The following is a 24,487-nucleotide window of genomic DNA, read 5'->3' on the forward strand; positions in this document are numbered from 1 at the left end:
TGTCAGGTACAGCCTAGTTCCTTTGCTACTGTTTACCAGTTTTGCACTTGCAATAGCATCCGGCACTTTCTTTCAGTGCAGCATGATTCCTCAGAGGAGAGAAGGGTGATGAGGTCGGCTAGAGATATGCCTTCACATATACTATTTGACGATCAGGAAGTGAAGGAACAGACATGAAGAGTGAATATGATATATGATGCCTAATTACAATGAGCTAGATGCAGTACGGAAACAATTTTCTTGAAGCAATTGTCAATTGAATGTAGCATTCATGCACACATTAACCAGTGCACATGCTATATACACAAAGCCCGAACCTGTTTCTGAGTGAAGCAAGGGAGCCAAAGGGGAAAGCAAGCGTGACTTTAAAGACACCGTAAGTAAAAAAGTAACAGCAACAAAAAAGAAAAACAGAAGCATGCACAGGAACAATATTCGACAAAAAGAGGCATGAATTGCAAGGCCTGCAGCAATGTGGCCTGCAGCACATCAGGGTGGTGTTCTGGATTTTTTGGCAAAGGTTCATTAATGCCAGGTGATAATACTGTATGATTTGTATTGGCTGTGCCATCCCCTGTGTGCTCTTCCAGCAATGCATAATGTCCAACGTGCAACTGTCTAACATCCACTCTCTACACTCTGACTCAAAAACATGCTCAAATGAACCTCACCTGAATACGGGCATAAATATGGGAATAAAGCATGAAATTTACTTTTTCGACATTCTGATTGCATATCATTGGAAAACTAAACGTGATTTAAATGAGCGTATGATTTGCAGCTAGTGCGTCTTGTATGCATGGTTCTTCCAACAGGTTGCAGTATAGCTTCTGTCCTTTATTTTGGTAAAACATGCACACTTTAAGAGACCTGCTACTCACGTAACACATTCCCTGTAGCTTTAAACAGCTCGTCGTTGACTAACAATTGGTGTATCATTTGCTTTCGGTACTTTTTGGCATTTTTTTTTACATGCACCTGACATGAAGCCTTGCTTATAAGAAAACTGAAAATTACAATATACAAAACAATACAAAATTTATTTACAGCACTGCACACTCTACAATACACAGCCTAAAATGAAAGGCTGTCACACATTCAAGTAATTACAGTATTGTTGTACTTGTACAGCTCATCGCCATATCTGAAAGGTGGCACGGCCTTGGAGACCAAAGAAGAGAAATTAGTTATACAAAGCAAGGGAACACAAGATAGGGTCAAAAACCCATTCTCCAAGTGTTTGGCCCAAGATAGCACCAGCAAAGCAAGCACCCACTGTTTTACCAATGAGTACCCAACACCACTGAGGATTGGTCCCCAAATGCTCAAACCACTAGGCTGCAACTGCAGTCAAGGGATGCTATGCGTTCCGCAGTATTACCAGTATCAAAGATTATGGAACTCAACGTCATTTAAATGGTAGTCGGCACCTGGGACAGAGCAAGTATTCCCTGATTCTGTTATGGACAGGGCAAAGGTAGTTATAGTGTGTGTAAGAATGATTTTATCTGTGCATAAATGCCTGCCACACCTAGAATGTTCCCTTTATGCAGTCTACCAAAAAGGAGAAATGTTTGGCTCAGGAAGACAAGCCTTAAGCATTATTTCAGCAAGTCACTCAGTGTGACGGCTATCAGGCAAACCAGCACAGCACTTGAAAACTTCATGCTCTAAAAACAATTGTGGGGACACGCAAGCTCAGCATTTACCCCTATGACACAACAGCTTTTATGGCTCCTGTCTGCAGACTCTCATTCGTGTGAATCGACTTTGCTACTGCTAACATCTAGTATTTATTCTATGATACATATCAGTAGCATATACCTGTAAGTTATCCAATTATGTGGAAGACCACTTGTCTAGATACCTATAAAGCCCACTCTAACCAAGCTGTACGGATGCGTTTCCATGGCCTAAGGGTTGCCTGTCTTATTACCCAAAGATCCTGCAAGGTTTATCACCTCACACATTCATCTCAAAGGTGAAGCCAGAGACATCACACTGAGTACTCGGCCATGTCACCTGTCTGAAATGTGCCCAAGATTTTCCACTCACAACGTCGCGTTTTGTGCAGAAAAGAGGCTTTAACGTTGCTGCATCAAAAAAAAAAAAAAGCAAGAAGCCAATAGCTGAACATCAACGCTACATTAGGCTCTGCTGGCTCGCAAGACATTTGACCACAGTGTCAACAGCCGAGTTATAGATGCAGCTGTGGCAGAGGCTGTACCACAGAAACAACAGATGAATGTGGTCAAGATAAAATGAAATCGCTTTGTTCACAAATTCTTCAATACATCACGAAAAAGAATGGCTCACTTATGGATAGTATGACGTCTACTGTGTTCAATAGGATTGTACCTTCAGGAAGTTATCTTTTGAATGCAATCTTAAGAATATATTGTGGTGTTCAATTTAGGCTGTACACATAGCAGACGTGCAAAATATGCAGCACATTCTGAGGGTTAAATGCAGAGAGGATTGCTGAAGCTGATATAATAGGAAAGCATAGGGATACTAGATAACATAGAAAACACATGCGACAATAGGATAGGTGTAAGTGAAACTAGCGCAGCTGTCACTTATGAGAGCAAAAAGTTATACAACTCAGTACTAGCACAATGGTACAAAATGTTGAAAAGTGATGATGAAACACAAGTTTCCTTGAAAGTGCTTCTACATAAATGAAATGAAAGTGATTGGCATAAAATTTGTGCCCCTTCCTTAAAATTCTCAATTTAAAGCTCACAAAGAACAATGAAGGCTACAAAAGCAACTAACAGAAAAAAAGTAATGAAGCAGTTATACACAGCTGCAATCATTCGATAAACATCTCGAGTGATGAAGCCAGTCTCCAGTGGCTTAGAGCATGAATATGTGAGCTTTACCAACCCTCTTTTAACATATGTGAGTGCCGGAGGGCATGTGGCAGCAGCAAGAATGCGTCAAGAAGCAAATGGCCCAGATAGCAGCCTCATAATAGAGGTATGGAAGGACTACACACAGCGCTATCATGGAGGGAGGTATTTTATGGAACAAGATATGTAGCAATGCACAAAAGGAGCAAAGCATTTTGTAGAGCTGCAGTCAAAAATTTATGAAGGACAATCTTATCAAAAAGTTTTTATTTCACTCCTGCGCTTGTGCATCATTATTGTGACTATGAGTTATATAGTGAAACATGAAATGTCAAGCAATTTATCCCGTACACAAATGAATGCATTCTTTCCCCTGCGAAGCCACCTTCAAGAACTTTTGCCAGTGGGTGCACATGCACATCAATATCACCTAGTTACAAAACAGAGAAGTCAATAGTTGCCTTTGTGAAAAAACTGAAGAATACAAAAATGTTCATTGATCGCCGAGCCACACAAATGATGCAGAGGTTAAACAGGTTATCTGGGATCTTGATTAACATCACTACAAAGCATCAGTAATTGCAGTGCAAAATGAAACTGGCAAATTTTGCAAAAGTGGAATCTAAAATTGCCAAAATGGGTTGACAAGTTGGCGGGGGCCTCATTTTACGTGCATACAACAATGAAAGACAATGACCACCAAATAGATGCACAAATTATCCTTGGGAAAACTAGTTGATTGCTGTTCATCTACATTCAGCATATGAAGGAAGCAATAGAAAACAAGCATAAAGGCAACCAAATACAAAGAAGCACAGCTCGCTTCACTCTGCAGTTTGTGGAAAAACACAGTGGGCACCTCACATTTCACCCTAGTAGCACACAAGATAGGTGTAACGAAATGGACTCTGCTATGGTAAACGACTGCAGACACATCCACCAGGGTGCACGTATGTCAAATATTCTCACTGAAGTAGTACATCGCAGGCTGCCTGCTTGCCACAAACACCAAAGTGAATTGTGAACTGTTGCTGCCCGCATGTCCTACTCAGAATGGCACTTCTGGAGGTAGAAGGAGAACGTTTTTGTACCTTCCTGTGTTTCATTGACATGAAGCACTTAATAAAATGCACACTGAGTTTAAGCAGAACACAAAAAAGCAAAGTATACAACAAAGAATGACAGCTCTCAGCAAGGGCCACAGCACTTGTAGAATACACTCAGTATGTCTACAGATGGTAGACAAAAAATTATAGCACCAAGGAAAGGTTTGGTTTGGTTTGTGGGGTTTAACGTCCCAAAGCGACTCAGACTATGAGAGACGTCGTAGTGGAGGGCTCCGGAAATTTCGACCACCTGGGGTTCTAACATCGCACTAATGTGCACTAACATCGCACAGCACATGGGCGCCTTGCTTTTCACCTCCATCGAAAAGCGGCCGCCGAGGCCGGGATTCGATCCCGCGTCTTTGGGAACAATAGTCGAGCGCCGTAACCACTGCGCCACCCCAAAGCTGAACTTGGTTCTTGCACATGCTATCAACAAAATGTACACCAAAGAGATGGTTATATCTCAAAACCACAGAAAAAATTAAGACTTGGACGGCTTTTCAGCAGTATGCTATCGAACATGAAGCAGTAAGAATGTGCACATTGATCACTTGTGGCATATATCAAAATCATGACAGCGAGTGAAAATCTCAAGTGCAGGTGATCAAGTTGTTCCTGTCCGAGTTAATATAAATGTTGCACGTCCTCTTCCTTGTACTTGTTGATGTTCCTGCTGCGATTACCATTTGCAGGTGGCGTCAATGTCATGTGATCTGCACACACTACAAGCTGTAACGATCTTCAAAAAGAGCTGTCCATCTGCATAGCACTTCACATCTGATGTGGCCGTCCAGGGACAAGGCGTGGCCTCCCAGATTATACAAGCCTAGCAGAGAGGTTAATGATGTTGAATATGGCCCCAGGACTTCTCGACCACATGATGACTCGGATTGGAAGTGCTGCAACGGCTGCACAAGGTCCACACGATCACCTGCAAATGTTTAGTGCCTAAATTATATGCAAATAAAATATCAAACACGCATGGCACAGGAACATTCAAAATCATCAAAGCTACAAGCTAGGCTGCGGTAAAGTGTAATCTATGAATGCAAGAAATGGTCAGTGCAAAACCTAAACCTAAGTGAACCATTTCCGTAACAGGTAAAGACGGCTTGGTGGCGGAAATTGTATTGTGGCTAACTTTTTCTTTCTTTTTTTGCAATTAAGGGAACGACTTATATCAGGCGATTTCACTTGTTTTTCCTTCCTCGGTCGTCGAAACCATTAACCAAGAAATCTTGACAACTACAAGCACACTCAGTTTTTTTTTTTTTTTTTTTTTTTTTTTTTTAAGTTCGTGCAGTGTAGAGAAGTTGAAGAAAATTATAATGCATCGTAGAAATATGCAGCTAAAAGCAACGCAAAGTGCTGATTAAAAATATCGGATTCGCCGCATGCGTCCTGTGAGTATTCCTTTAATCTTCAGTCATTTCCCGCCTGCGTACAACTTGAATGCGAATGACGCTGTATGAACAGTCACCTTTACAGGTTTTCTTATTGCACTTACCTCTGTGATGCTCGACGTGCTGTACCATTTCCAGCAGATTGACTGCGTTGCCCTGCTGGTCGACACCCATCGAGAAGCCCGACACATTCCGGGAGCTTGTCGCTCGGCCGAACGAATACATTTCGTGCCATCCAACATCAGAGGCGTTCACCACTGGCGATCACACCCGAAGCACCAGTAGCTCAACAGTTCAACATTCCGAGCGCAGGACAATTCTCGCCTCGGAGCTTGCAAAGCCGCCACACTACACTCCTCGTCAGATGATTGATCTGACTGTACTGACGAGCTATCTTTCAAGACAATTTGACAGCATTGCTGTGCTGCAGCAAATCCTCGATCACTACTTGCAGACGACGAACGGCACGAAGACCACTCATAAGCGTACAAGTTCTTTCTTTCCTCCATGTAAGCTATAGTGAACTAGAATATATATTCTAGTTCACTATAATGAAAGCGTACCTCCCTTCATGCCTCCCTCCATGGCCGCCGCCATTGCTGGGTTATCATAACTGCACAGACCAATGATTTCTTACCATGGGAAGAAAGGGTTTGAAATAAGAAAGCAGTTAGCGCCGTCACGCGGCCGCAAGCTTCTGCCCCCATTACAGATTGTCTCAAGCGTCCTTTATTTCATACGCGCTCATTATTTGCCTTTCTATTGCGTTTAAAAGCCATGCAAGGTGTATATAAAGTTATCCTTTTACTTTTAATAACAAGCTAAGAAACTACGGTAGGCTAACGGCTGCATAAATCAGCTTGCCTGTCGCCATAGTCTCATTAGCATAATTCGGGCACCTCGCCACTCGGCGAAATTATGGCGGCCAAACGTCAGCATTTTCGGTAATGGCGGCACATCAGTTACGTCATGACGCGTCAATTTGACGTAATCTAAATATGCCTGCGTATCACGTGTTTCACGTGACATAGCTCCAGCCAATCAAATTTGAGCATCCGCTCCTTCCCAGTATGCCATTATTTTCATCACATTGGTTAATCGAGCGTAAGTGTTCTCCAAACCACCATCAGTAACTTTGCTTCCACTCCAAAATCATTCGTATTTGTCATCCAGGCAACAAGGATAGCTCCGGTTGAAATCAATTTTCACGGCTACGTCATTTTGACGTAACCGCTAAAAGTGCTTGCCTCAACTGATGGTTTCGCGCCACAAGTTTGAAGCACGTGACTCTTTTCAGAGCCAATCAGAAAGACAATATGGCGCCGCCAGGGGAAGGCGAATATCGAGGATCGGGCCCCAGGTCTATGGGAGTGTCCGCTCTTTACCAATCTCTTTCTCTATGCCGAGGCCGCGAACGCGGAGCGATAGCACCTTAGCTATTGGTAGCGCCGCCCCGCGGTGGCAGCGGGAAGGCATCACCGCGGCGGACACGCCAGCGCGCGCCCTCGGCACACTAGCCAGTATATTCTAGGCACTATACTATGGGTAGAGAAGGGGAAAAAAAAAAAAAAAAAAGAAATCTTAGTAGAGGTACAGCTTACCTCTACTGCGTAAGCAACTGGGATATTTCGTTTTTGCGGTTTTGCTTTTCGGTATCTTGTTTCTCTTCGTTGGCATCGTTCCCATGAGATGCGCTGTGTTGCCGTTGTGCGCTGCGGGGAGGCTGACTGCGAAGGGGCATCTCGCACCGCGGCTGTGAAGCCGGCCGTGCGGCGTGGGGCGGAGCGGCGTACGCGACCGGAGCCTTGCAAATTATGGTATTTTCAGGCTTGGTTGTTCCTCCCATACAGTCTTTATTTCACTGATAGTGCACCATATTTTTCGCCGTGACATTTCTACGACGACGTCCCGGCTACGCGGTACGGGCGATGTGCGGTCAGCTGTTGCGAGCCCGTGGGCCGACCCTCATCTATTGATTGTTCTCGCTCAGTTGCGATAGTAACCCCATATAAATGCATCCTTGCTCGCTTTAATGTGGCGCGTTGTTACAGCCCAGTGATTTCACGTTGCTGCCGTGCTGACAGGTGCGCAAGGCCGCGCGGGTGTCCGTTCCGAGTCGTTTGTTTCGGAGATTGGCGGCGAGACAGCTGAAGAACCTCGCAGCTTCGAGGACGGGCGCGGTTGAGCGGCGCCGTTGAGTTGCGTGCGTGCTCTAGCGATGCGCGCGTGCGGCATATCTTAGGGCCAAGCAATGAGCCCCTGGCGTGACTTGGCCTGCTAGTGCGTTGCCGCGGAGAACGGGCACGGCTCGAGATAACGGACACTGCTGCGCGGCGGTGCTGATCAGCCTATCGCGTCCGTAGTCGTCGCGCTGCCGGCGTTGCTGCTGAGTGGGGCACGAGGCGAAAACGTCGCGGCACTCTAATGTGTGTTGCGGGGCCTGCTCCACCCCCGCCGCGTTCGCCGAAAGTGCAGCGCGCGCCGACGACTACGACACCGCTACTGCTGCTCACCACGGCGCATCTTTGGCACTATATTGCCTTTTCTAGCGGAACCCGGCGTCACCGAGCTCAAAGGTCAGACGACGTGGTAATGCTGCGAATTGCCAATATTTTCTTTTTTTTTTAATCGTGCTGCTGTATTTGACTTATTGTGCGCGTTGTTGGAAACATTTTCATTAACATTGTTAGACATTACATTCGATAGTTCTTTCATCTTTACAGCGGCAATTCTCGAAATATTCCTTTGTTCACTCGGCAGTAGTGCAGATAATCATTGTATTCGTAAGTCAGCTTTCATTGCCACATGACACTGCCTCTTCGATAGCTAATCAACTCCCCTCAGGTTAACATTGCCTTCATAAATATATAGTGTAGATATATTGTATCATATGCATCTCTAAAAACAAATAGTATGCAATATGCCACAAATCAGGACATATGGATCTGAAACTCTTTACATATATATGACAGCTGCAAATTTTTTTTCTCACTATCACGCTTGCTGCACAGCTGCTGTGTGTTTTCTACAAGCAAAAGCGACAAATAAAAATCTCTGAGTACTCTAGGTAATTGACTGATACATATAAAATCTTTACATGGCAAATCAAACGTTATACGTTGCTGCATTTGAGCTTGACAGGTGGATAGCATAAAACAAATTTTTACAAGACCGATTAGTGCAACATTCCTATGATTTGTGATGAGAATCATGTGTGAAGCCCTGTACATTGCTCTGTGTGTCTCTCTTACTTGCAGTGCGACAGTTTTCTTTGTTTTCAACATAGAAGTATAAGCACTGTGGAGCTGTTGCGCAGGATTACATTTTTTGTCTGAACATGTGCCCTTCTCCACTCCATTCATAAGTTATAATTTTTTGGATCATGCAACTTAAACTGCACATCTTCACGTGGTATTGGCATTGTTAATGTTATCGAAACTTTACCCACAGTTCTCACTTAAATTTATTATTTGGAGTTGACTGCACAGCATTATTGTTTGATACACAATTCATCTCATAATCGGGCAATTCACCTTATGTGGAAGGTCTGAGAGCGAAGAGCAGCACATAGCATAGAAGCCCTGTGAACATGTTTTGCTGCTCTTTTGTATGAATCTCCTATGTATGCTGTAAAGTAAAAATTTGCAAACTTTTAAAAAACACTATGCAAGTTAGGATTCAAAAACCTGCCAGGGCCAACAACAGGACACAAAAACGGATGACATCAGCTTTGCCTTGACAAAGCCATCTCAAAGTTTGAGATGGCTTAACACTTAACAGTGACTTATCTTCTCACAGCAGTGTCACATTTATTCCTTCATTACATTTATGACATGTATGGCCATAATTGTGAAGCTTTTAAACAACTACAGCATTGAAATAGCTTATGGCAGGCTAGCACTGCTTGCTGATTCTACATTTCATTCATAGTGATATGGTTTTTAAAATTTCTGTCTGTACTCTTCTGTAAAACAGTGCTCTTGAGTTTGATTTACATGACAGAGAGAAGTACATAAATGAAAACACACTTATATTAAGCAGATTAAAGTAGATTATCAGATATTTTACATTCCAACATCTTCCATATCCAATCCAACTTCATTTTCCATATTCAACATCTTTCTTGCACTTGTGTACACTGCGGTGTTTTGCAAAATTTTAATGCCTTGGATTTGGTTCTTGTTGAATACCTGTTGTTCTTCTTGGGAAGTTTGTCATTTTTATTATTTTCAGTAAAACAACCGCAGTGCTTAGGGCGCTCGACTTGTGTGCCCAAGGATGCGAGACCGAATCCCGGCTGCGGCGGCCGCTTTTCGGTGGATGCGAAAAGCAAGGCGCCCCTGTATTGTGCGATGTCAGTGCATGCTAGAACCTTAGGTGGTCGAAATTTCTGGACTCCTTCACTATGGCGTCTCTCATAGCCGCAGTCGCTTTGGGATGTTAAACCCCACGAACTAAACCAAACCTAGCTCCAGTAAATCGATGCAGTGGAATCGCACTTAACCAACAAGCAAAATTCTTTATTGAGTGTTCGGTTTGTATTTAGCCCTTTATGAAAAACTGTGCTTGTTCACTTCTGCACGAGATTTACTCTATGTGCCTGAGTTAGCAAGAACTTCATCTGCTCTCAATGAATTGCTTGCATTCTTGGCTGTTGCTATATCTTGTGTGAGAATTAAAAAAGAAAAAAGAAACCCTGAACACTAATTGATTAAAATTCACAGCTTGCTTACACCCTCCTCTCTTAAACTGTGAGAGGAGGAACCGAATGCAAAGAGGCAGCAGCCACATCTGCTTCTTGACCTTTGCAACTGGCTTTCAGTTTAATGCTAGGCTGCACGTAGCTGCAAGCAGCTGCCATGCGCTGCGTGTTGCTGCTATAGTTGCTGTGGGGTATTCTACTCAGCTGTGCACTCATGACACGCAGTGCGCTTGTGTCTTTTTTCTGGCCTGGATTCTATTGCGCTGTCTCTTGAGGCTTGGTCATATTGAAGTGTGTCAGACTACCCACCGTCACCTTTTACCACACGTGTGTACAGTATGTTGCTGGTTCTTTTCTTTGGCTGCTTTTTTTTTCTTTTTCTTTTTTCCAGATTTGTTTATTGAGAGGTTCAGCGCTCTTCACTAAGCCATGTGTGTCATCAGACATACTTTTGCACATTTTGCTCACATGGCATTAGTGCCTGCGCTTTTCTAGGCTTTTGTTTAGTATAATGCATTCTTCTGTTGCTGCCTGGTTGTAATACCAGAATGCCATTGGTACAGTAACTTTTACTGATTTTTATCTTGATTGTGTAGGTTGATCAGTCTAATGCACTTGTTTTGAATAGAAAGTGTGTGCATTTCTTCTTTTTTTTATTGTTGTCATTTTTGATTTGCTGAATGCTTACTTTTATAGTAAGGCTTTGTGTGCTATTTCACCTTTGAGGTCTTGTTTTCTGCAAGAGTGTAGGATTTTAAAACGTGTCCTGCTGACCAGTTGTTAACAAAGTTTACTGTCATAATGTGCCACTGCACTTTTTTCTGTTTAGTGCCTGGCGAGTTCTTGACCATGCTTGTCTGACTGAGCTTATGTGTTTCTGCTAAACTGCAACTTGCATACAAGGGCATTGTTGCTAAAGGGAACAGTTTGTCACATTTGCCGTGTGTTCTTTATGAGAGAGGTAGGATTGGGAATTGTTGACAGTGACAAAAGGAAACGCCGTAACGACAGGACAAAACAGCACAGGAGGGGTACATTCGGCACAATAACGCAAGCTATGTGAAGAGTAGTACAAGACATGCTTCGCATTTTTCGAGTGAGAGGAGGGTCACATGATTGTCCAGTGCAAGCAAAACGTCCTTCATTCGTGTAGAATGTCCAAGATGGGAGAGACAAACAACGTTTCCTGCGGCGTGCATGTGGCAGTGCACACGTGGCAGCTTCTTTTACTGGAATCTTGTTTTCGTTCTTTGCACATTTACTATAGCGAGGTTGTAATTGAGGTTTAAAGCTTCCACCACCTGTTGCTGCTGTGCTTCCGTTCTGCCACACGTAGGCCAAATTCCTTCTTTTTTTTTTGTTCTCTAGAGTGATGGGCTCTGTGCATTTGTTGTAGCTGCATGTGGTATACCTTCCCTTTGCTGCAGTCTTTGATTTGTTATCTGGAACAGGTTACAGAAACATATTTAAATTTCTTGACCTGATGCAGCGTGAGAGTCAAATTGAGATTTAACACACTGATTGATGTTCATGGTTGTTTCACATAATGCAGAGAAAATAGCGGAGATACTCCAAACTGTAAATTTAATGTAATTCTGCAGCACCCGTCTGAGTCTGATAATAGCCTCACAGTAAAAAGCAAAAAACATGAACATATTTTAACCAACTGGAATCCAAATTGGCTCCAATGGAACACAGCTGATTCTCATTGGAATCCTTGTTCCAGTTGGACTGACCAAGTGGGCTCCCAGTTTATTCCATTTGAGATTCTCATTCCAATATTCCAGTTGGACTCCCAATCGGACCTAACAATACACCAGTTAAAATATCGTAATTTAGCTGGATAGTGCAATTGGACCTAGCTATCATGCAAAGCACCTCCCATTTGGACAGCAGCTCTAATTGGCCCTAATATGATACTCATTTGAATCAGTCTGAAAATTGGTCTCGATGTATGCAAGTGAACATTTTCATATTTGGTTTACTGTGCAGCACTAACTTAGAATTTGCTCCACTGTGGTGATGCAGTGGTTCGGGCGCTATGCCCAAGGATGAGGGATCGAATCCCGGCCTCGGCGGCCGCTTTTGCATCGAGGTGACAAGCAAAGCGTCCATGTGCTGTGCGATATTGGTGAATGTTGGTGAAGAACCCCAGGTGGTCGAAATTACTCCATAGCCCTCCACTATGGCATCTCATAGTCTGAGCTACTTTGGGACGTGATGTTCGAACACATAAACCAACCCAAACTAACATTAGTAAGGGCTATCAGCAGCTTAACTCCTAAACCATATTCATCATCTGCACTGTCACTGTGGTCAAAATTAAATGAAATGCACTCAGTGGGCAAGCACCACTGGCCTCAGCATGCGAGTCTGATGAGTGGGGTATGTAAGTGGGAGCGGAATAGTGCTCACTGGGTGTGTATATTAAGCTCAGCACAAAAGAAAAAAAATGCTGCATATTGAGTTTATGCTATTAGGGTCTGACTGTATGGTGTTCTTTGTGTGCAAATACGCTTGTCTGTTTGCCTTGGTTCCTATTCCCATGTAAAATGTTAATTGACACCAGGCAGTGTGTGCCTCTGCCTACTGCTCAGAAATTTCCTTTTTTTTTTTGCCTCAATTGTAGAAGGACAGGGCTCTGAAGGGCAGAAAATTGCGGAAAAAAATGACTTCTTGAAATTGACATTTGAAAATGACCTGGCTCCCAGCACGGGGGCATTGTTGACAATAGTAGACCTTTGCGAACAAGGTGCCTGTGCTGGGAGCTGAAGCGTGAACAGAAACCTTTTTTTTTTTTTCACTGTTCGGCGACTCTTGTTTCATCTAAATTTACCCTCGCAACCAAACGGGATTTTGTCGCATTCTCAGCTTCTGTGCGCAGTTATCAACAGTGCGTATCTCAGCAGACAGAATTCTAGAGCTTATTTTATGCTTCACACAGAGCAAAAAAGCACACCTTATTGCCATGCCCAGAGTGCAAGAAAAAAAAAAAAAAAAAAAAAAGAAGAAGAAGAAGAAGAAGCATACTCAGTGGGGCCTGATAATGCTGCTGACCTGTTGGAATTTTTCTGGGTCTTGTTGACATTCCACGAAGGTAACTGGGATTGTTCTCACAGGTGAGGTGCGCCACAGGCCGTGTCTCGCCTGTTGGTGGCGAATGGGGTGGGTGACTCGGCAGCTGCGGAGGGTGCGGCCCCTCCGGTTCCTGGCGGCTGCCTGCCTGGTCACTGTTGTGTGGCTTCAGGCCCGCCTCACCCTGCTGGGGCAGGTCACCATCGAGGACGGCTTTGTGCCTGGTTCCTCCGCCGCCGCCCAGCCCAACCTCACATGGACCCTGTTCAACAGCACGCGCGAGCTGGAGATCCTGCGTGAATATGTAGCACAGCTTAACCAGGCACAGGTAGGTCAAATGTATTAAACGCAGCTCCTGTGATCTTGTTACTGACCAAGTCCTTATATATTAAAGGGCAACTCGAGGGGGGGGCTGGGGGGTTGTGAGTTATTGATTGCATTGCATTATATTCCTTGATGTGTCCTGACTCCGATACAAAAAACCTTTTTTTAGAAATTCCAAGTAGAACTGTATGTTTAAATTGAAAACACAGCAAATCGAAACCAAAACTTGTTTCATGGCCAGAAACGATGTTCCAGTTGACAGAATGGTGACGTCACATACAGTATTGAAAAAACACTCACATGCTCTTTGGATTGTGGAAATAAAGTCTTTAAATCATGATGCAGTATATAAAATAACCGAGAGTCTAATGCAGGCCTCAACATTTCATGATCACGCGAGGAGTGCGCAGTAACGCAGGTATAATGGTGACATTACAAATGCGCTGTCGCCCACACAAATCATCTGAACTGTGGCCACAAAACCTGCATCTTTTAAAATCAAGTTGCACGTGAATGAATTATCGCACGGCGCCCAAATTTAGTAGAATGCATTAGAGTGGAGAGAAAAACCTAAAATAAGGTTTTTACCTGAATGCACAAATGTCGAAAAACCTCTGGAGTTGATGTGACTGGAATTTGTAGGGAATGGCTGTACAGGGAGCTTGTCTGTTCTTTGAATTATATGTAGATCAATTCATTTTAGGGCCATTACAGATGGAATGCAGATTAATTGACAGTAGCATGGATATCTGCTTACAGTTAAAATGTGAGGAATTGTATGTTGGGCAGCCATGTTGTTTACCCACACCCACTTTTTTTTATCTTTGAGATAAGATACTTTGCTTAGGGAAGTTGAAATCACAGCAAACAGTCCATAGTTTTATAATTTTAATTTAAGTGCGACCAACATTAGAATATGCGACATTAGAATATATAGAAGAATCCCGTGGAAAGTGGATTAATAAAGAAACTTGAAAGTGTACAACAAAGAACAGCTGCGCCTTCTTGGTATGCCACCTCTAAACGAGTGTCGGCGTTAGCCTGATTGAAATTCCTGTTTCAGCTTTCTTACTTAGTCCCCAAAGGGTAAGCCATGAATATTGCCACCAAGCCCCGAGGATGATAGCACAATGAAATAATTTACAATGGAATCTCGTTGATACGATTCTCACGGTAATTGAAAATAAAAACATATCCGAAAATCGTATTATCCGAAGAGGCTCCAAAAGACTGCAAATACATGCATACTTGGTACAAAACTTGATTTTATTAAAACTCTTTAAACTGATCCGTCACTTTGTGCTGGACGTTTTGTTTTTTGATGTCTTGCAGCAAGCTTTTTTGAAACTCCGAGAAGCAGTTTCATCACTGTCTCGCACACGGGACAAAACTACAAAGCGCATCCAAAGCTTTGAGTGCACCTTCAGTAGACGACAGGTGACAATCATTGCTGCAGTTTCCAGCGTCTTGGTTGTCATCATCCCCATCACTCTCCTCTTCAGCGGTAAAATCGGCTATATCTTAAACACTGCGTAATTCGCATGCTGCCAGCTGGTCACCCGCCAATACATATTCTTCCGGAGACATGTCTACGTTGAGATCACCCCAATCCAGGATGTCAATCCCGGTGCCGTCATCTTCGTTCTCTACGGCATCGCCAGGCACACAAAAAGAAGCCGCACTTCTTGAAGCAGTTTGTAATTGTTTCCGGTTTGACGCAACATCATGATATAGCCAAATAATGAATGGCATCTAGAACGTCCACCTTCAAACTTGCGTCTTTCCAGTCGATTTGTGCCAAGAGATGTCGCACTAATAAGCTCCTAAAGTGAAACAATGTTTTTATTATGCCTGCATCGAGGGGTTGCAAGTGTCTGGTGCAGTTGGGCGGGAAGGAGATAACTTTCACATTCTGTAGCCACAAAGTATCAGCAAGGTTTGCTGCACAAATATTGAGAAAGAGAAGAATTTTACAGTTCTCGGCATGCATTTGGGCATCCAGAAGGGTGAAGAACTGTTAAAAAGGCTCTGGTCATCTCTTTCATTTTGTCAAGCTGCGCGTCCCTTGTTTATTTCACACTGGCACCGAAGACATGGAAGTTGGATGTTCTGAATTTCCTCTCGCTTACCGACAATCATGTTCAGTGTGGAGACGGGCAAACAAAATTTGCATGGCAGGTCCACGTTTCTTTTGCGGATTTTCGTTGACTTTTGAAAGGATGTCAAGTTTTTCTTTTAACGACAACGCTTTCCACTTCTTGGACATGGTGAAATGCGTCACTGAAGCAGAACCGCAAGTACAAACAAATGTAAACTGAACGCACGACACAGCTAACACAAATGGCGTCGACGACGACGGTAATGATGGCCTGCCTACATCTCATACCTCGTGAACGCATGGACCAATCGCTGCTTCTTGGTCACGTGATTCTAACGTAGTTACTCTGTCTCGGGAAAAATGGCAGAAAAACAGCAATAGATCATCATCATCATCATAATTATCGTGCAGCCGGCGAACGTTGCTCCTAGAGGCTACCACACTGCCGCAGGAACTCTCATCATCATCATAATCATCATCAGTCTGACTATACCCACTGCAGGGCGAAGGCCTCTCCCATATTTCTCCACTTAACCCGGTTCTGTGCTAGCTGCATCCACTTGACCCCTGCAAACTTCCTAACCTCATCCGCCCACCTAACTTTCTGCCGCCTCCTGCTACGCTTTCCTTCTCTTGGAATCCAGTTTGTTACCCTAAGCAACCATCGGTTATCCTCTCTTCGCACTACATGTCCTGCCCATGCCCATTTCTACTCCTAGTTGTCGCCTCTCTGGTAAACCTCGATAACACAGTACATGCCCATCCTTCAGTACAATATATGCCTCAGTCGGCCTCCTAACCTCACTAAGCCCTATGATATCCCATTTCATACCCTCTAGTTCCTCTAACAGCAATGCTAAACTAGCTTCACCAGCTAGGGTTCTAGCGTTAAACGTTGCCAGGGTCAGGTTCTATTGGTGGCCTGTGCAGCGGAGCCAGGGATTGTTCGCACCCCCTGCTGCGTCACAGGTCTGACCGCCGCCGTAGTCAGTTGTTCCGCAGCCGCTGGTGACTGAGGGCCGGGGTTTTATGGAGCTTATGGAGCTTATCATGGGAGGTTGCGGCCAATTACTGCACCAGGGTGGCGAACTTCTGTTCTGGTGAGGGAGTGCGTTGCCGGAGGTGTTCACCGGCATCAGGTCGCACCTCAAACCTGTTTATGCAATTCCATCGACACGCGGATTTCTTTTTTTTCTTCTTTTTCTTTTTTTTTGAAATCCGGTGGAGAATTGCACGGTACCGGGATTTGAAACCCGGTCCTCTTGCATGCGAGGCGGATATTCTACCGCTACGCCACTCAATACATATTAATTTAGGTTTCACTCTGCACTGCACATTTGTCTTTATTGCCATTCATAGTGCATGAGCAGGTGAGATTTTGTTGGTCAGTACACTTTAGCGTTATGTTTTTACATCCTCAGACTGTTCACAACCTGGAGCTGTTTGGCCCCCTGCTACCTGGTGATCCTGTGGTAGTGATCCAGGTGCACAATAGATGGCACTACCTGGTCTCCTTGCTGGACTCGTTGCGCACCGCACGCGACATCAACCGCACCCTGCTCATCTTCAGTCATGATGAATACAGTCCTGTTGTTGAAAGTCTACCTTACAAGGTCGACTTCTGTAAGGTATGTACATGTCGGATGACATTGTTGCCATGCATGACACCATTTTAAGCCGTATTTGGGTAGAATACTATTGGGATGCGCCTTGAAACACCCTTGTCTGCCCTTCCTTGTGTTTCTTAACATCACTTGCTGTTTCTTATGGCTTGCTGAAATGCTGTAAATGGAGTTTGACAATAGGTCAGTTGTTTTGAGTGGAGGGTAGAGAATGTTCAGAGCAGCACAGTTGGGAAAGGAGACAGAATACTAATAAAATGAGTCCAGTGCAGTCAAATCAGATGGATTAAATTGCATTACTTCGCTATGTTCACAGATGTCTGTCCGCATGCCGTGTCCGTCTGCAGATCGCGTCCGCAGACCGCGTCAGCAAAATCGTGTCCGCAGCAGTTGTAATTGAGAAGTGGTTTCAATTGATAGAGGGTGATGTAATGCTGCCGAAAAAATAATTATGCTAATAAGTTAATTAGGTAATTAATTAGAAGCAAAAAATGTAAAACTTGTCCGCAATAGTTGTGAGTAATTGAGAAGGGGTAGAGGTTAATGAGTGGTGACATTTGATAGAGGGTGATGTAATGTTGTGCCCCAAAAAATAATTTGGCAAATAAATTAATCAGATAAAAAAATTAGGAAGGGCTAGTCAATTAATAAAAAAACATTAATGAATGCTTTTGCCTGACAACAATGCTTTCATTAATTTTTTTTATCAATTGACTGGTCTTTAATTGGCCAGTGAAATGATAAAAAAAAATTAATAAAAGGCCAGTCAATTGACAAAACAAATAATAATTAGAGGCAAAATGTAAAGGCGAAAATGGTCTCATTAGCCAATGGCTTCGCGCCACATTTGAATGTATATAAATACAAAGATAGTTAATTAAATCAGTCAATTAAGGTGACGTCAAGAATGTGATGTCACCCAACCTGAAGTCGAACCGAAAAAGGGCATATGAAAGGATTGGCGCGCAATTCGAAAGTACCAAAGACTGAAGTAGTTAATCAAGGCAGTCAATTAAGGTGACGTCAAGGATGTGACGTCACGCAACCAGAAGTAGAGCCGAGAAGAAGCATAGGATGGGATTGGCGCGCAATTTGAAAGTACTGAATACTAAAATGGGTAGACAAGTGAATTAATGTGACGTCAAGGATGTGACGTCACACAAACGGAAGTAGAGTCAAAAAAAGGGCATAGGAAGGGATTGGCATGCAATTTGAAAGTACTGAATACTAAAATGGGTAGACAAGTGAATTAATGTGACGTCAAGGATGTGACGTCACACAAACGGAAGTAGAGTAAAAAAAGGGCATAGGAAGGGATTGGCACGTAATTTAAAAGTACCAAAGACTAAAATGCGTAAACAAGAAGTGAATTAAGTAACGAAGCAACCAGAAGCAACCAAAAGCAGCATCCATGCTTTCGCATTACCCCAATGCAGATTCTGCAGTGCTCTTTAATTTTCCGTGTAGACTTATTTCAATAGACTCAAAGCAGGTTATCATGCGCAGAAGCTAATGCACCAACCCCAGTGCACACAATTCTGTGGACGAAGAAATGCATTGATGCAGCCATAAGGATGTTCATTAACCCTGTGACTGTGAATTATTCCGAAAAAAACTCACCACGAGTGTTAAATTTTTGAATTTTGAAACGCTATGGGTTTAGCGCAGTACCCGAACGGCAAAAACGCCGCGGGACAAAATGCGGCCGCAGTAACTGTGCGCCAAAAAACTGTCAAAGGGTTAAAGCATGCTGCTGGGTGAATTGGTTGAGCAGGTTAAGAAGAACTTGGTGTAGAAAAAAAGACTAGGCAAAGTGAGACAGACATGAAACATTCGCAGGTGGTTATGAATGCAGGTAACTCTTTTGCTGTCACGAACGTACTGGTACATTCTCTATTGTGCGTTCAAAACTTCGTGCCTGAACGCGAAGCTGGCACGCTTGGACTGGCTGCGCCATCTGTCAAATCTTTCTAAAAGTCCGAATTTTCACCGCGCGCTGTGTTAGTATGCATATATTGGAAAGTATGGAGCAACCGCTCTCATCCCCGCCACCTTCTTTACTGGGGGGGGGGGGGGGGGGGGGGGGGGGGCGCGTTCACTCCGCGCTAAACGATCAGGCGCGCGCGTGCGGTTACAGGTTCATGGGTTGTTCTGCCATCTGCCGCAGGTTTGCAGGTTTTTATTTTTTTCTGTTGGCATGTCTGCTACAATGTGTCAAGTTCAGGGGCGCACACCGTTGCCTCTCCAATAGGTCGACACATGACTCGATCACTGTTTTGCTCTCTCTCTCGCCGCGCCCTTGCATGCGGCTAGCAGCAGTGAAGGAGGTTGTTTTAGCCTCTTTCCATCTCCCTCTGTCATCCTGATTTCACAACGTGCCATTTCTCTTCGTTGTGCGAGCCACTGAAAGTGCACCCTCCGTGCGCGCGGTTGCTTTCGAAACGCGCGGTACCTTCAACTGCGGTCTGGAGCGATGGCTCTTCTGATTATCAATACGAGCCGAGCTCTGATTCTGACTCTCAAGAAGTATCGAGCAGTGTTTTTTTCTTACATTATCCTCATTTATCTCATTTATAGTCGGGCTGATGATGATGTTAATTAACAACACCTGCTAAACGCTGAAATGTGCATATTCCATTACCTATTCATTTTGAAGGTAGCGCGAAAAACGAGGACCAAGAGTAGAAGAACACAACACGAGCGCTATGTTATTTGTATAACAATCATAATAAAAAATAAATAGCTATGCTCATTTTCACATATGCTCATTCCTTGAAACCAAGCCGACACTGGGGATGCGTCACTGCCGGAAACACCAGACAGCGAAAAGGTTAAACGTGCGCTTGCCTGAAGAAGAAAAGGCAAAAAGAGGTGTATTGAATGACATTGTTGGATGCTTGTTAGCTCTCTGTTTTGATGAGGAAAGTTGTTCTAGTCAGGATGCCTTCTGGCCTTTTGCAGTGGCTTCAGCTTGCACGAGAGGAGTACCCATCATTTTCTCCCTTTTTTTTTCCTTAGATGATGCAGATATTTCTTCCCCATGCGATCCAACTGTATCCAAACCAGTTTCCTGGCCAGCACCCAAATGACTGCCCACGGAATATCAAGAAAGAGGAGTGAGTGCTTGTTTTGTATTACAATTTGTTGCTTTACTCACTTCTTACACTGTCAGCTGTTCATAGCATGCATGAAGTCTTTTCATGCCACTCGTGTTCAGCAACAATGAACGAAACATAAAAAATGCGCAAGAATTTTTAGTAACACTGATAACAGCTGCCACCTGCTGACATTACATACAAGTAGTGTCCAACAACTGTGTACAGTTTTACAGTGCATTTTAGACTATTCAACAAAATTTTCTTTTAAAAGATTTGAAAGATATTGGTGCAGTCTCTTCAGGTGGATTGTGCGGCAAGGCAGACATTATGTACATTATAGAGCCTGATGATTAGATGATTAATTATCTAATTAAGTCGACTCCGATTATAAGTCGACCCTCCAACTCGCGATCCCCTTTGGGCAAAAATAAGTTATACAGTCGAACCCGGATATATTGAACTCGAAGGGGATCGCGAAATAGTTCGATGTATCGATAATTCGATATACAGAAATCGGCTTGGGACGACACTTACGATGCGAAAAAACGATACCGTATTTGTCGCATAATCAACTCACTTGCATAATGAACTCACCCTCCACTTTTATACTCGAGAATTTGAAAAAAAAAAAGCTTTAAGGCCAGCTAGCTCACATGCAAGCGATTAAGCGATCTCAGCGACGAGCGGCAGCGACAGAGCAAAAAATTTTCAACTTGTTGGAACTGTGTCCCTCTGCCGTTCGAGCCAGTTGGTTTTGTTGATGTTGCAGACGACATGTCTTTTTTTGCATACGTGCGAGTGTGAAGAATATTTCACAGAAGAGTGTGCTTGGTAATCTGTGCTATGTCCTTTCTATGCGGACCAATTGAACGAAAGTAGAATTTTCTAATCTGTTGGATGTTTTATTTGCAAATCTTAGCATGCAGATGCGACATTTTTCTACTATCATGGCACTTTGCTACGCAGAAATTACTAAAAAGATTAAAAATTACTTATCGCCGTTCTGCACTGAATTATGAATTGGTTGTCTTGAGGCCTGGATGCACTGTTTAGGCGTAAGAATGCTGGCTTTGGCATATGTGAATGGTCAAGTTTCCTAATGAACAGATAGATGAGGTTATTGATAGGAAAGGCAGGGCTTGGCAGTTAAGATGAATATCTGGCTTGCTTGCACTCAGCTGGGGAACAGGAAGAGGAGAAGAAAGAAGGTTGTGATGAGTGACGATGTGGTGAGACGAGGCACAAGCAGGCACATTAGTTTGCATGCCAATCGGTAGTGAAGGGCCGCTTTTCTCAAAAAGTGGGAAAACACTGTGGCTGGAGGGGTTTCCAACTGTCCAGCTAAAATGCCTGCAGTATAAGTCCTTCAAGAGTGGCTGTCTTTGATGTGTGGTAGTTCCGGGTCCAAATCTAGGACCAGGACCAATTTTCTTCAACTGCAAAGCTGTATATAGGGACATGGCTGCACTCGGGTGGACACTAATGCATAATTGCTGAGTGGATTTTTATGAGCTTGTCATCGTGCGTGCAAAATGTCCTTTTGTTGTTTCGAAACCTTCAAATCTGTGTTCTTTGAGGCCCTGAAACAAGTAGTGGATATACCTTCTGTAAATGCAGTGGTTGCTGTCCTCGTGCACTTGCAGGGCACTCAAGCTGGGCTGCAACAATGCCGAGCACCCAGACAGCTTTGGCCACTATCGGGAAGCAAAGTTTTCTCAAACAAAGCATCATTGGTGGTGGAAGGTAGGGCCTGTGTTTTACTCATTGATTTCTTTTTTTTTCTCCAGAGTCTCGGCGCTGTTTTATTATGGAAACTGTGGTGTGGCGGGTCTGAAATGATCCATTGGGCCCTCCTGGTTCTGCAGTGATACCTTTTAAGGTCGCGTAGCTCTTCACCATGAAGCTTCTTACTTCATCTAGCTGGACAAGAAGGCTGCATAAGCATATATAGGGTTCTATAGTAGCAAGGATACTGAATGACTTTCATATTGTTCTCTCTCATCACCCTTTCCAGGTGACTTGTTCCATGTAAGTTGAAGCAGTGAGTGCTTGGTGATAGAGAATGCCTCTTTTGGCACCACGGTTTTATGACAGCCATGCTTTTGTTCTTTTCAGATGAATCGTGTAATGGATGGTCTAAACATCACACGCGATCATGCCGGACCATTCATTCTTTTGGAAGAAGACCACTACGCTGCACCTGATTTTCTACACGTCATGCGACTCATGGAGACTGAACAAAGGACCAAGTAAGCTCATTTTTCCTGGCAGCAACTCCTTTTTGGCTCCCTTTAAGTTGGCACGTAGATGGCAGTAAAGCCTCAGGTGCATTCGACTCTGGCAGATCCAAGATGGTTGCCAGCCTTTGATCTTTGTTTCGTTGACTTTTGGTCATACATACTTGGAAGTGACACTACCATCCACACACCCATTTATTACAGTAGACGCCTTGCATGTCCCATTAATACAAAACTGATAGACATAGTTTCATGCCAGATGGTACAAAAAAATCAGAGCCGTGGAGATGGCAAGAAGTGGAGAGGGTATGAGAGGAGCGCAAAGAAATAGGACTACAAAGGGCAGTGGAAGAGAGAGTTAGTGGAGTACGGGGGCCGGCATTGAAAGTGCACCAGAAAGGGCAGAGCATCATAGAGGCACCAGCATGACTTCACCTACCACTTGGCTCAGACATGCCAGCTCTCGTGCAGTGGGAGCACGCCATCTTCCATGTGAGGCACGTGTGCAACAAAAGGTGCACAGCCGTGCGCCCAGCTGAAGTTTGAAAATGTGACTCAAAACCATTTAATTTGTGAAACTATATGCGATGCGCAAAACGCCGACAACGCCACCTGTCGCCAAAGCGCCGCGAAGTGTAGGCGGGCTCGGTCGGGCGCTCTTCATGTCAGCGTTTATGCACGCGCGTTGTGTTTTTGTCTTTGGTCGCAGTTTAACGGATATAATGCCGCTGCCAACATTTAGCAATGTTTGGGAAGAATTGCTGCGCAGTTGGTTTTTCGAATATACATAATACCTTCCCAAGAACACATTTGTGTAAGTTTCCAGTTATGCTTCACGAGAACGACGGCGGCCGTAATGCGCGGAGTAGCTGTCGAGGATGAGGCACACGTGTCGTCCGGATTCTTTCATGTCCTCTTCAAGTTCTTGCAGCCAACTGCGGAAAATACTGCGGGTCATCCATGCTTTTTTGTTCGATGTATAGGCAATCTCGAGTTGCCGCGAATTCTTAAAGCAGTGTGGTTTTTTTCTGTGCCCGATAACAAGCGACAAACGCTTGCCACTTCCATCCATGTTGGAGGACTGTGATCCGTAGCTTGCTATGCTTGCTGCTGTGACAACGATCACCTTTCAAAACCAGTGTGCGATTAGTTAGCATCTGGTTGAACAATGCCGTTTCGTTCGACGCAGAAAGCAAGCAAACCCACCGAATGACATTGGTTCAGGTTAATGTCATTATTTCGACGCGCTGCTACATGACCGAAGCTAAGGCCATTTCCAAATTTTGGTGACTGCGATTGATATGCAAATGTCGGTGCGCCTTCAATATGTTGCGAAGATGACTGCGCTGCAAACGAAAGCAGCCTTTCAATTGACATTCATGTCTAGCATCCATTGTAAACAACCTGTTGATTGGGACTACCAATTACGAAGTTAGCGGCAGTGCCGGCGGCGTTTGTTTACGAAAGGGTACGGAAGGTGCGCATGTCTGCGCTCGACTGTGAAACTCGTACGAGTTTCAACAACATACACTTTCGCACTAAAGCAAGTGTCAAGAGCAACACATAAAATAGGCAGTATCTAGTGTACTGTCCGACGGCGCTTTTATAGAACCTTCGACTATCACCCTACGCCGAAGCATATTGTCACGACTCAAGCCACAGGTAGCCGTCAAGGTAGACGGTACCGTGAAGGTAAGACCCGAGAGTCAGGTTTGCATCTAGCTCCGATGACGGTGTCCAGCACCAGCGCGCCGCTCGTGCCAACAACCGCTTCGTCGGCGGCGGCACAAAGCACGGCTGTCGCGCGGTGCTAGGCACGTGGCATTATCTCCCCCGTGAAAGGAAAACATCGTCCCGATGACAAGGTGAGAGGATTAAAGAAAATTACAGTGTGAGGTGAACTGTACAATAACTCAAGGTCTCACTTGCAGGAAGCGCTCAGTCACGCGAAAAGTACGGCTTTA

General features: G+C 44.1%; 1 protein-coding gene and 1 long non-coding RNA gene across 6 annotated transcripts in view; one reads left to right on the plus strand and one right to left on the minus strand.

Annotated features, from left to right (window-relative positions):
- Nucleotides 1–816: 816 nt before the first annotated feature.
- On the minus strand, nt 817–5,967 carry LOC146175393 (uncharacterized). Its single transcript, XR_014701386.1, has 2 exons — nt 5,472–5,967; nt 817–4,895 (listed from the first exon to the last, which is right to left on the minus strand). It is a non-coding gene; the product is annotated as an uncharacterized LOC146175393 (long non-coding RNA).
- Nucleotides 5,968–6,968: 1,001 nt separating this feature from the next.
- Nucleotides 6,969–24,487, plus strand: part of LOC146175394 (alpha-1,6-mannosyl-glycoprotein 2-beta-N-acetylglucosaminyltransferase-like) — a 58,903-nt gene continuing 41,384 nt past the window's right edge. The window contains exons 1-6 of one of the 5 annotated variants that reach the window (XM_084581735.1): nt 6,969–7,184; nt 13,189–13,472; nt 16,988–17,194; nt 20,207–20,304; nt 21,930–22,029; nt 22,402–22,535. In XM_084581735.1, the coding sequence (XP_084437861.1) occupies nt 13,230–13,472; nt 16,988–17,194; nt 20,207–20,304; nt 21,930–22,029; nt 22,402–22,535 (782 nt within the window). In that variant the 5' untranslated portion in view covers nt 6,969–7,184; nt 13,189–13,229. Of the gene's footprint in view, nt 7,185–7,231; nt 7,957–10,215; nt 10,406–13,188; nt 13,473–16,987; nt 17,195–20,206; nt 20,305–21,929; nt 22,030–22,401; nt 22,536–24,487 lie in introns of those variants that run through there. The other 4 variants (XM_084581739.1, XM_084581736.1, XM_084581737.1 and 1 more) reach the window with 4 other exon arrangements.

Source organism: Amblyomma maculatum, chromosome 10 (genome assembly GCF_055883805.1).
Source record: "Amblyomma maculatum isolate TAMU_Amacu chromosome 10, ASM5588380v1, whole genome shotgun sequence".
Lineage (NCBI taxonomy): Eukaryota > Metazoa > Arthropoda > Arachnida > Ixodida > Ixodidae > Amblyomma > Amblyomma maculatum.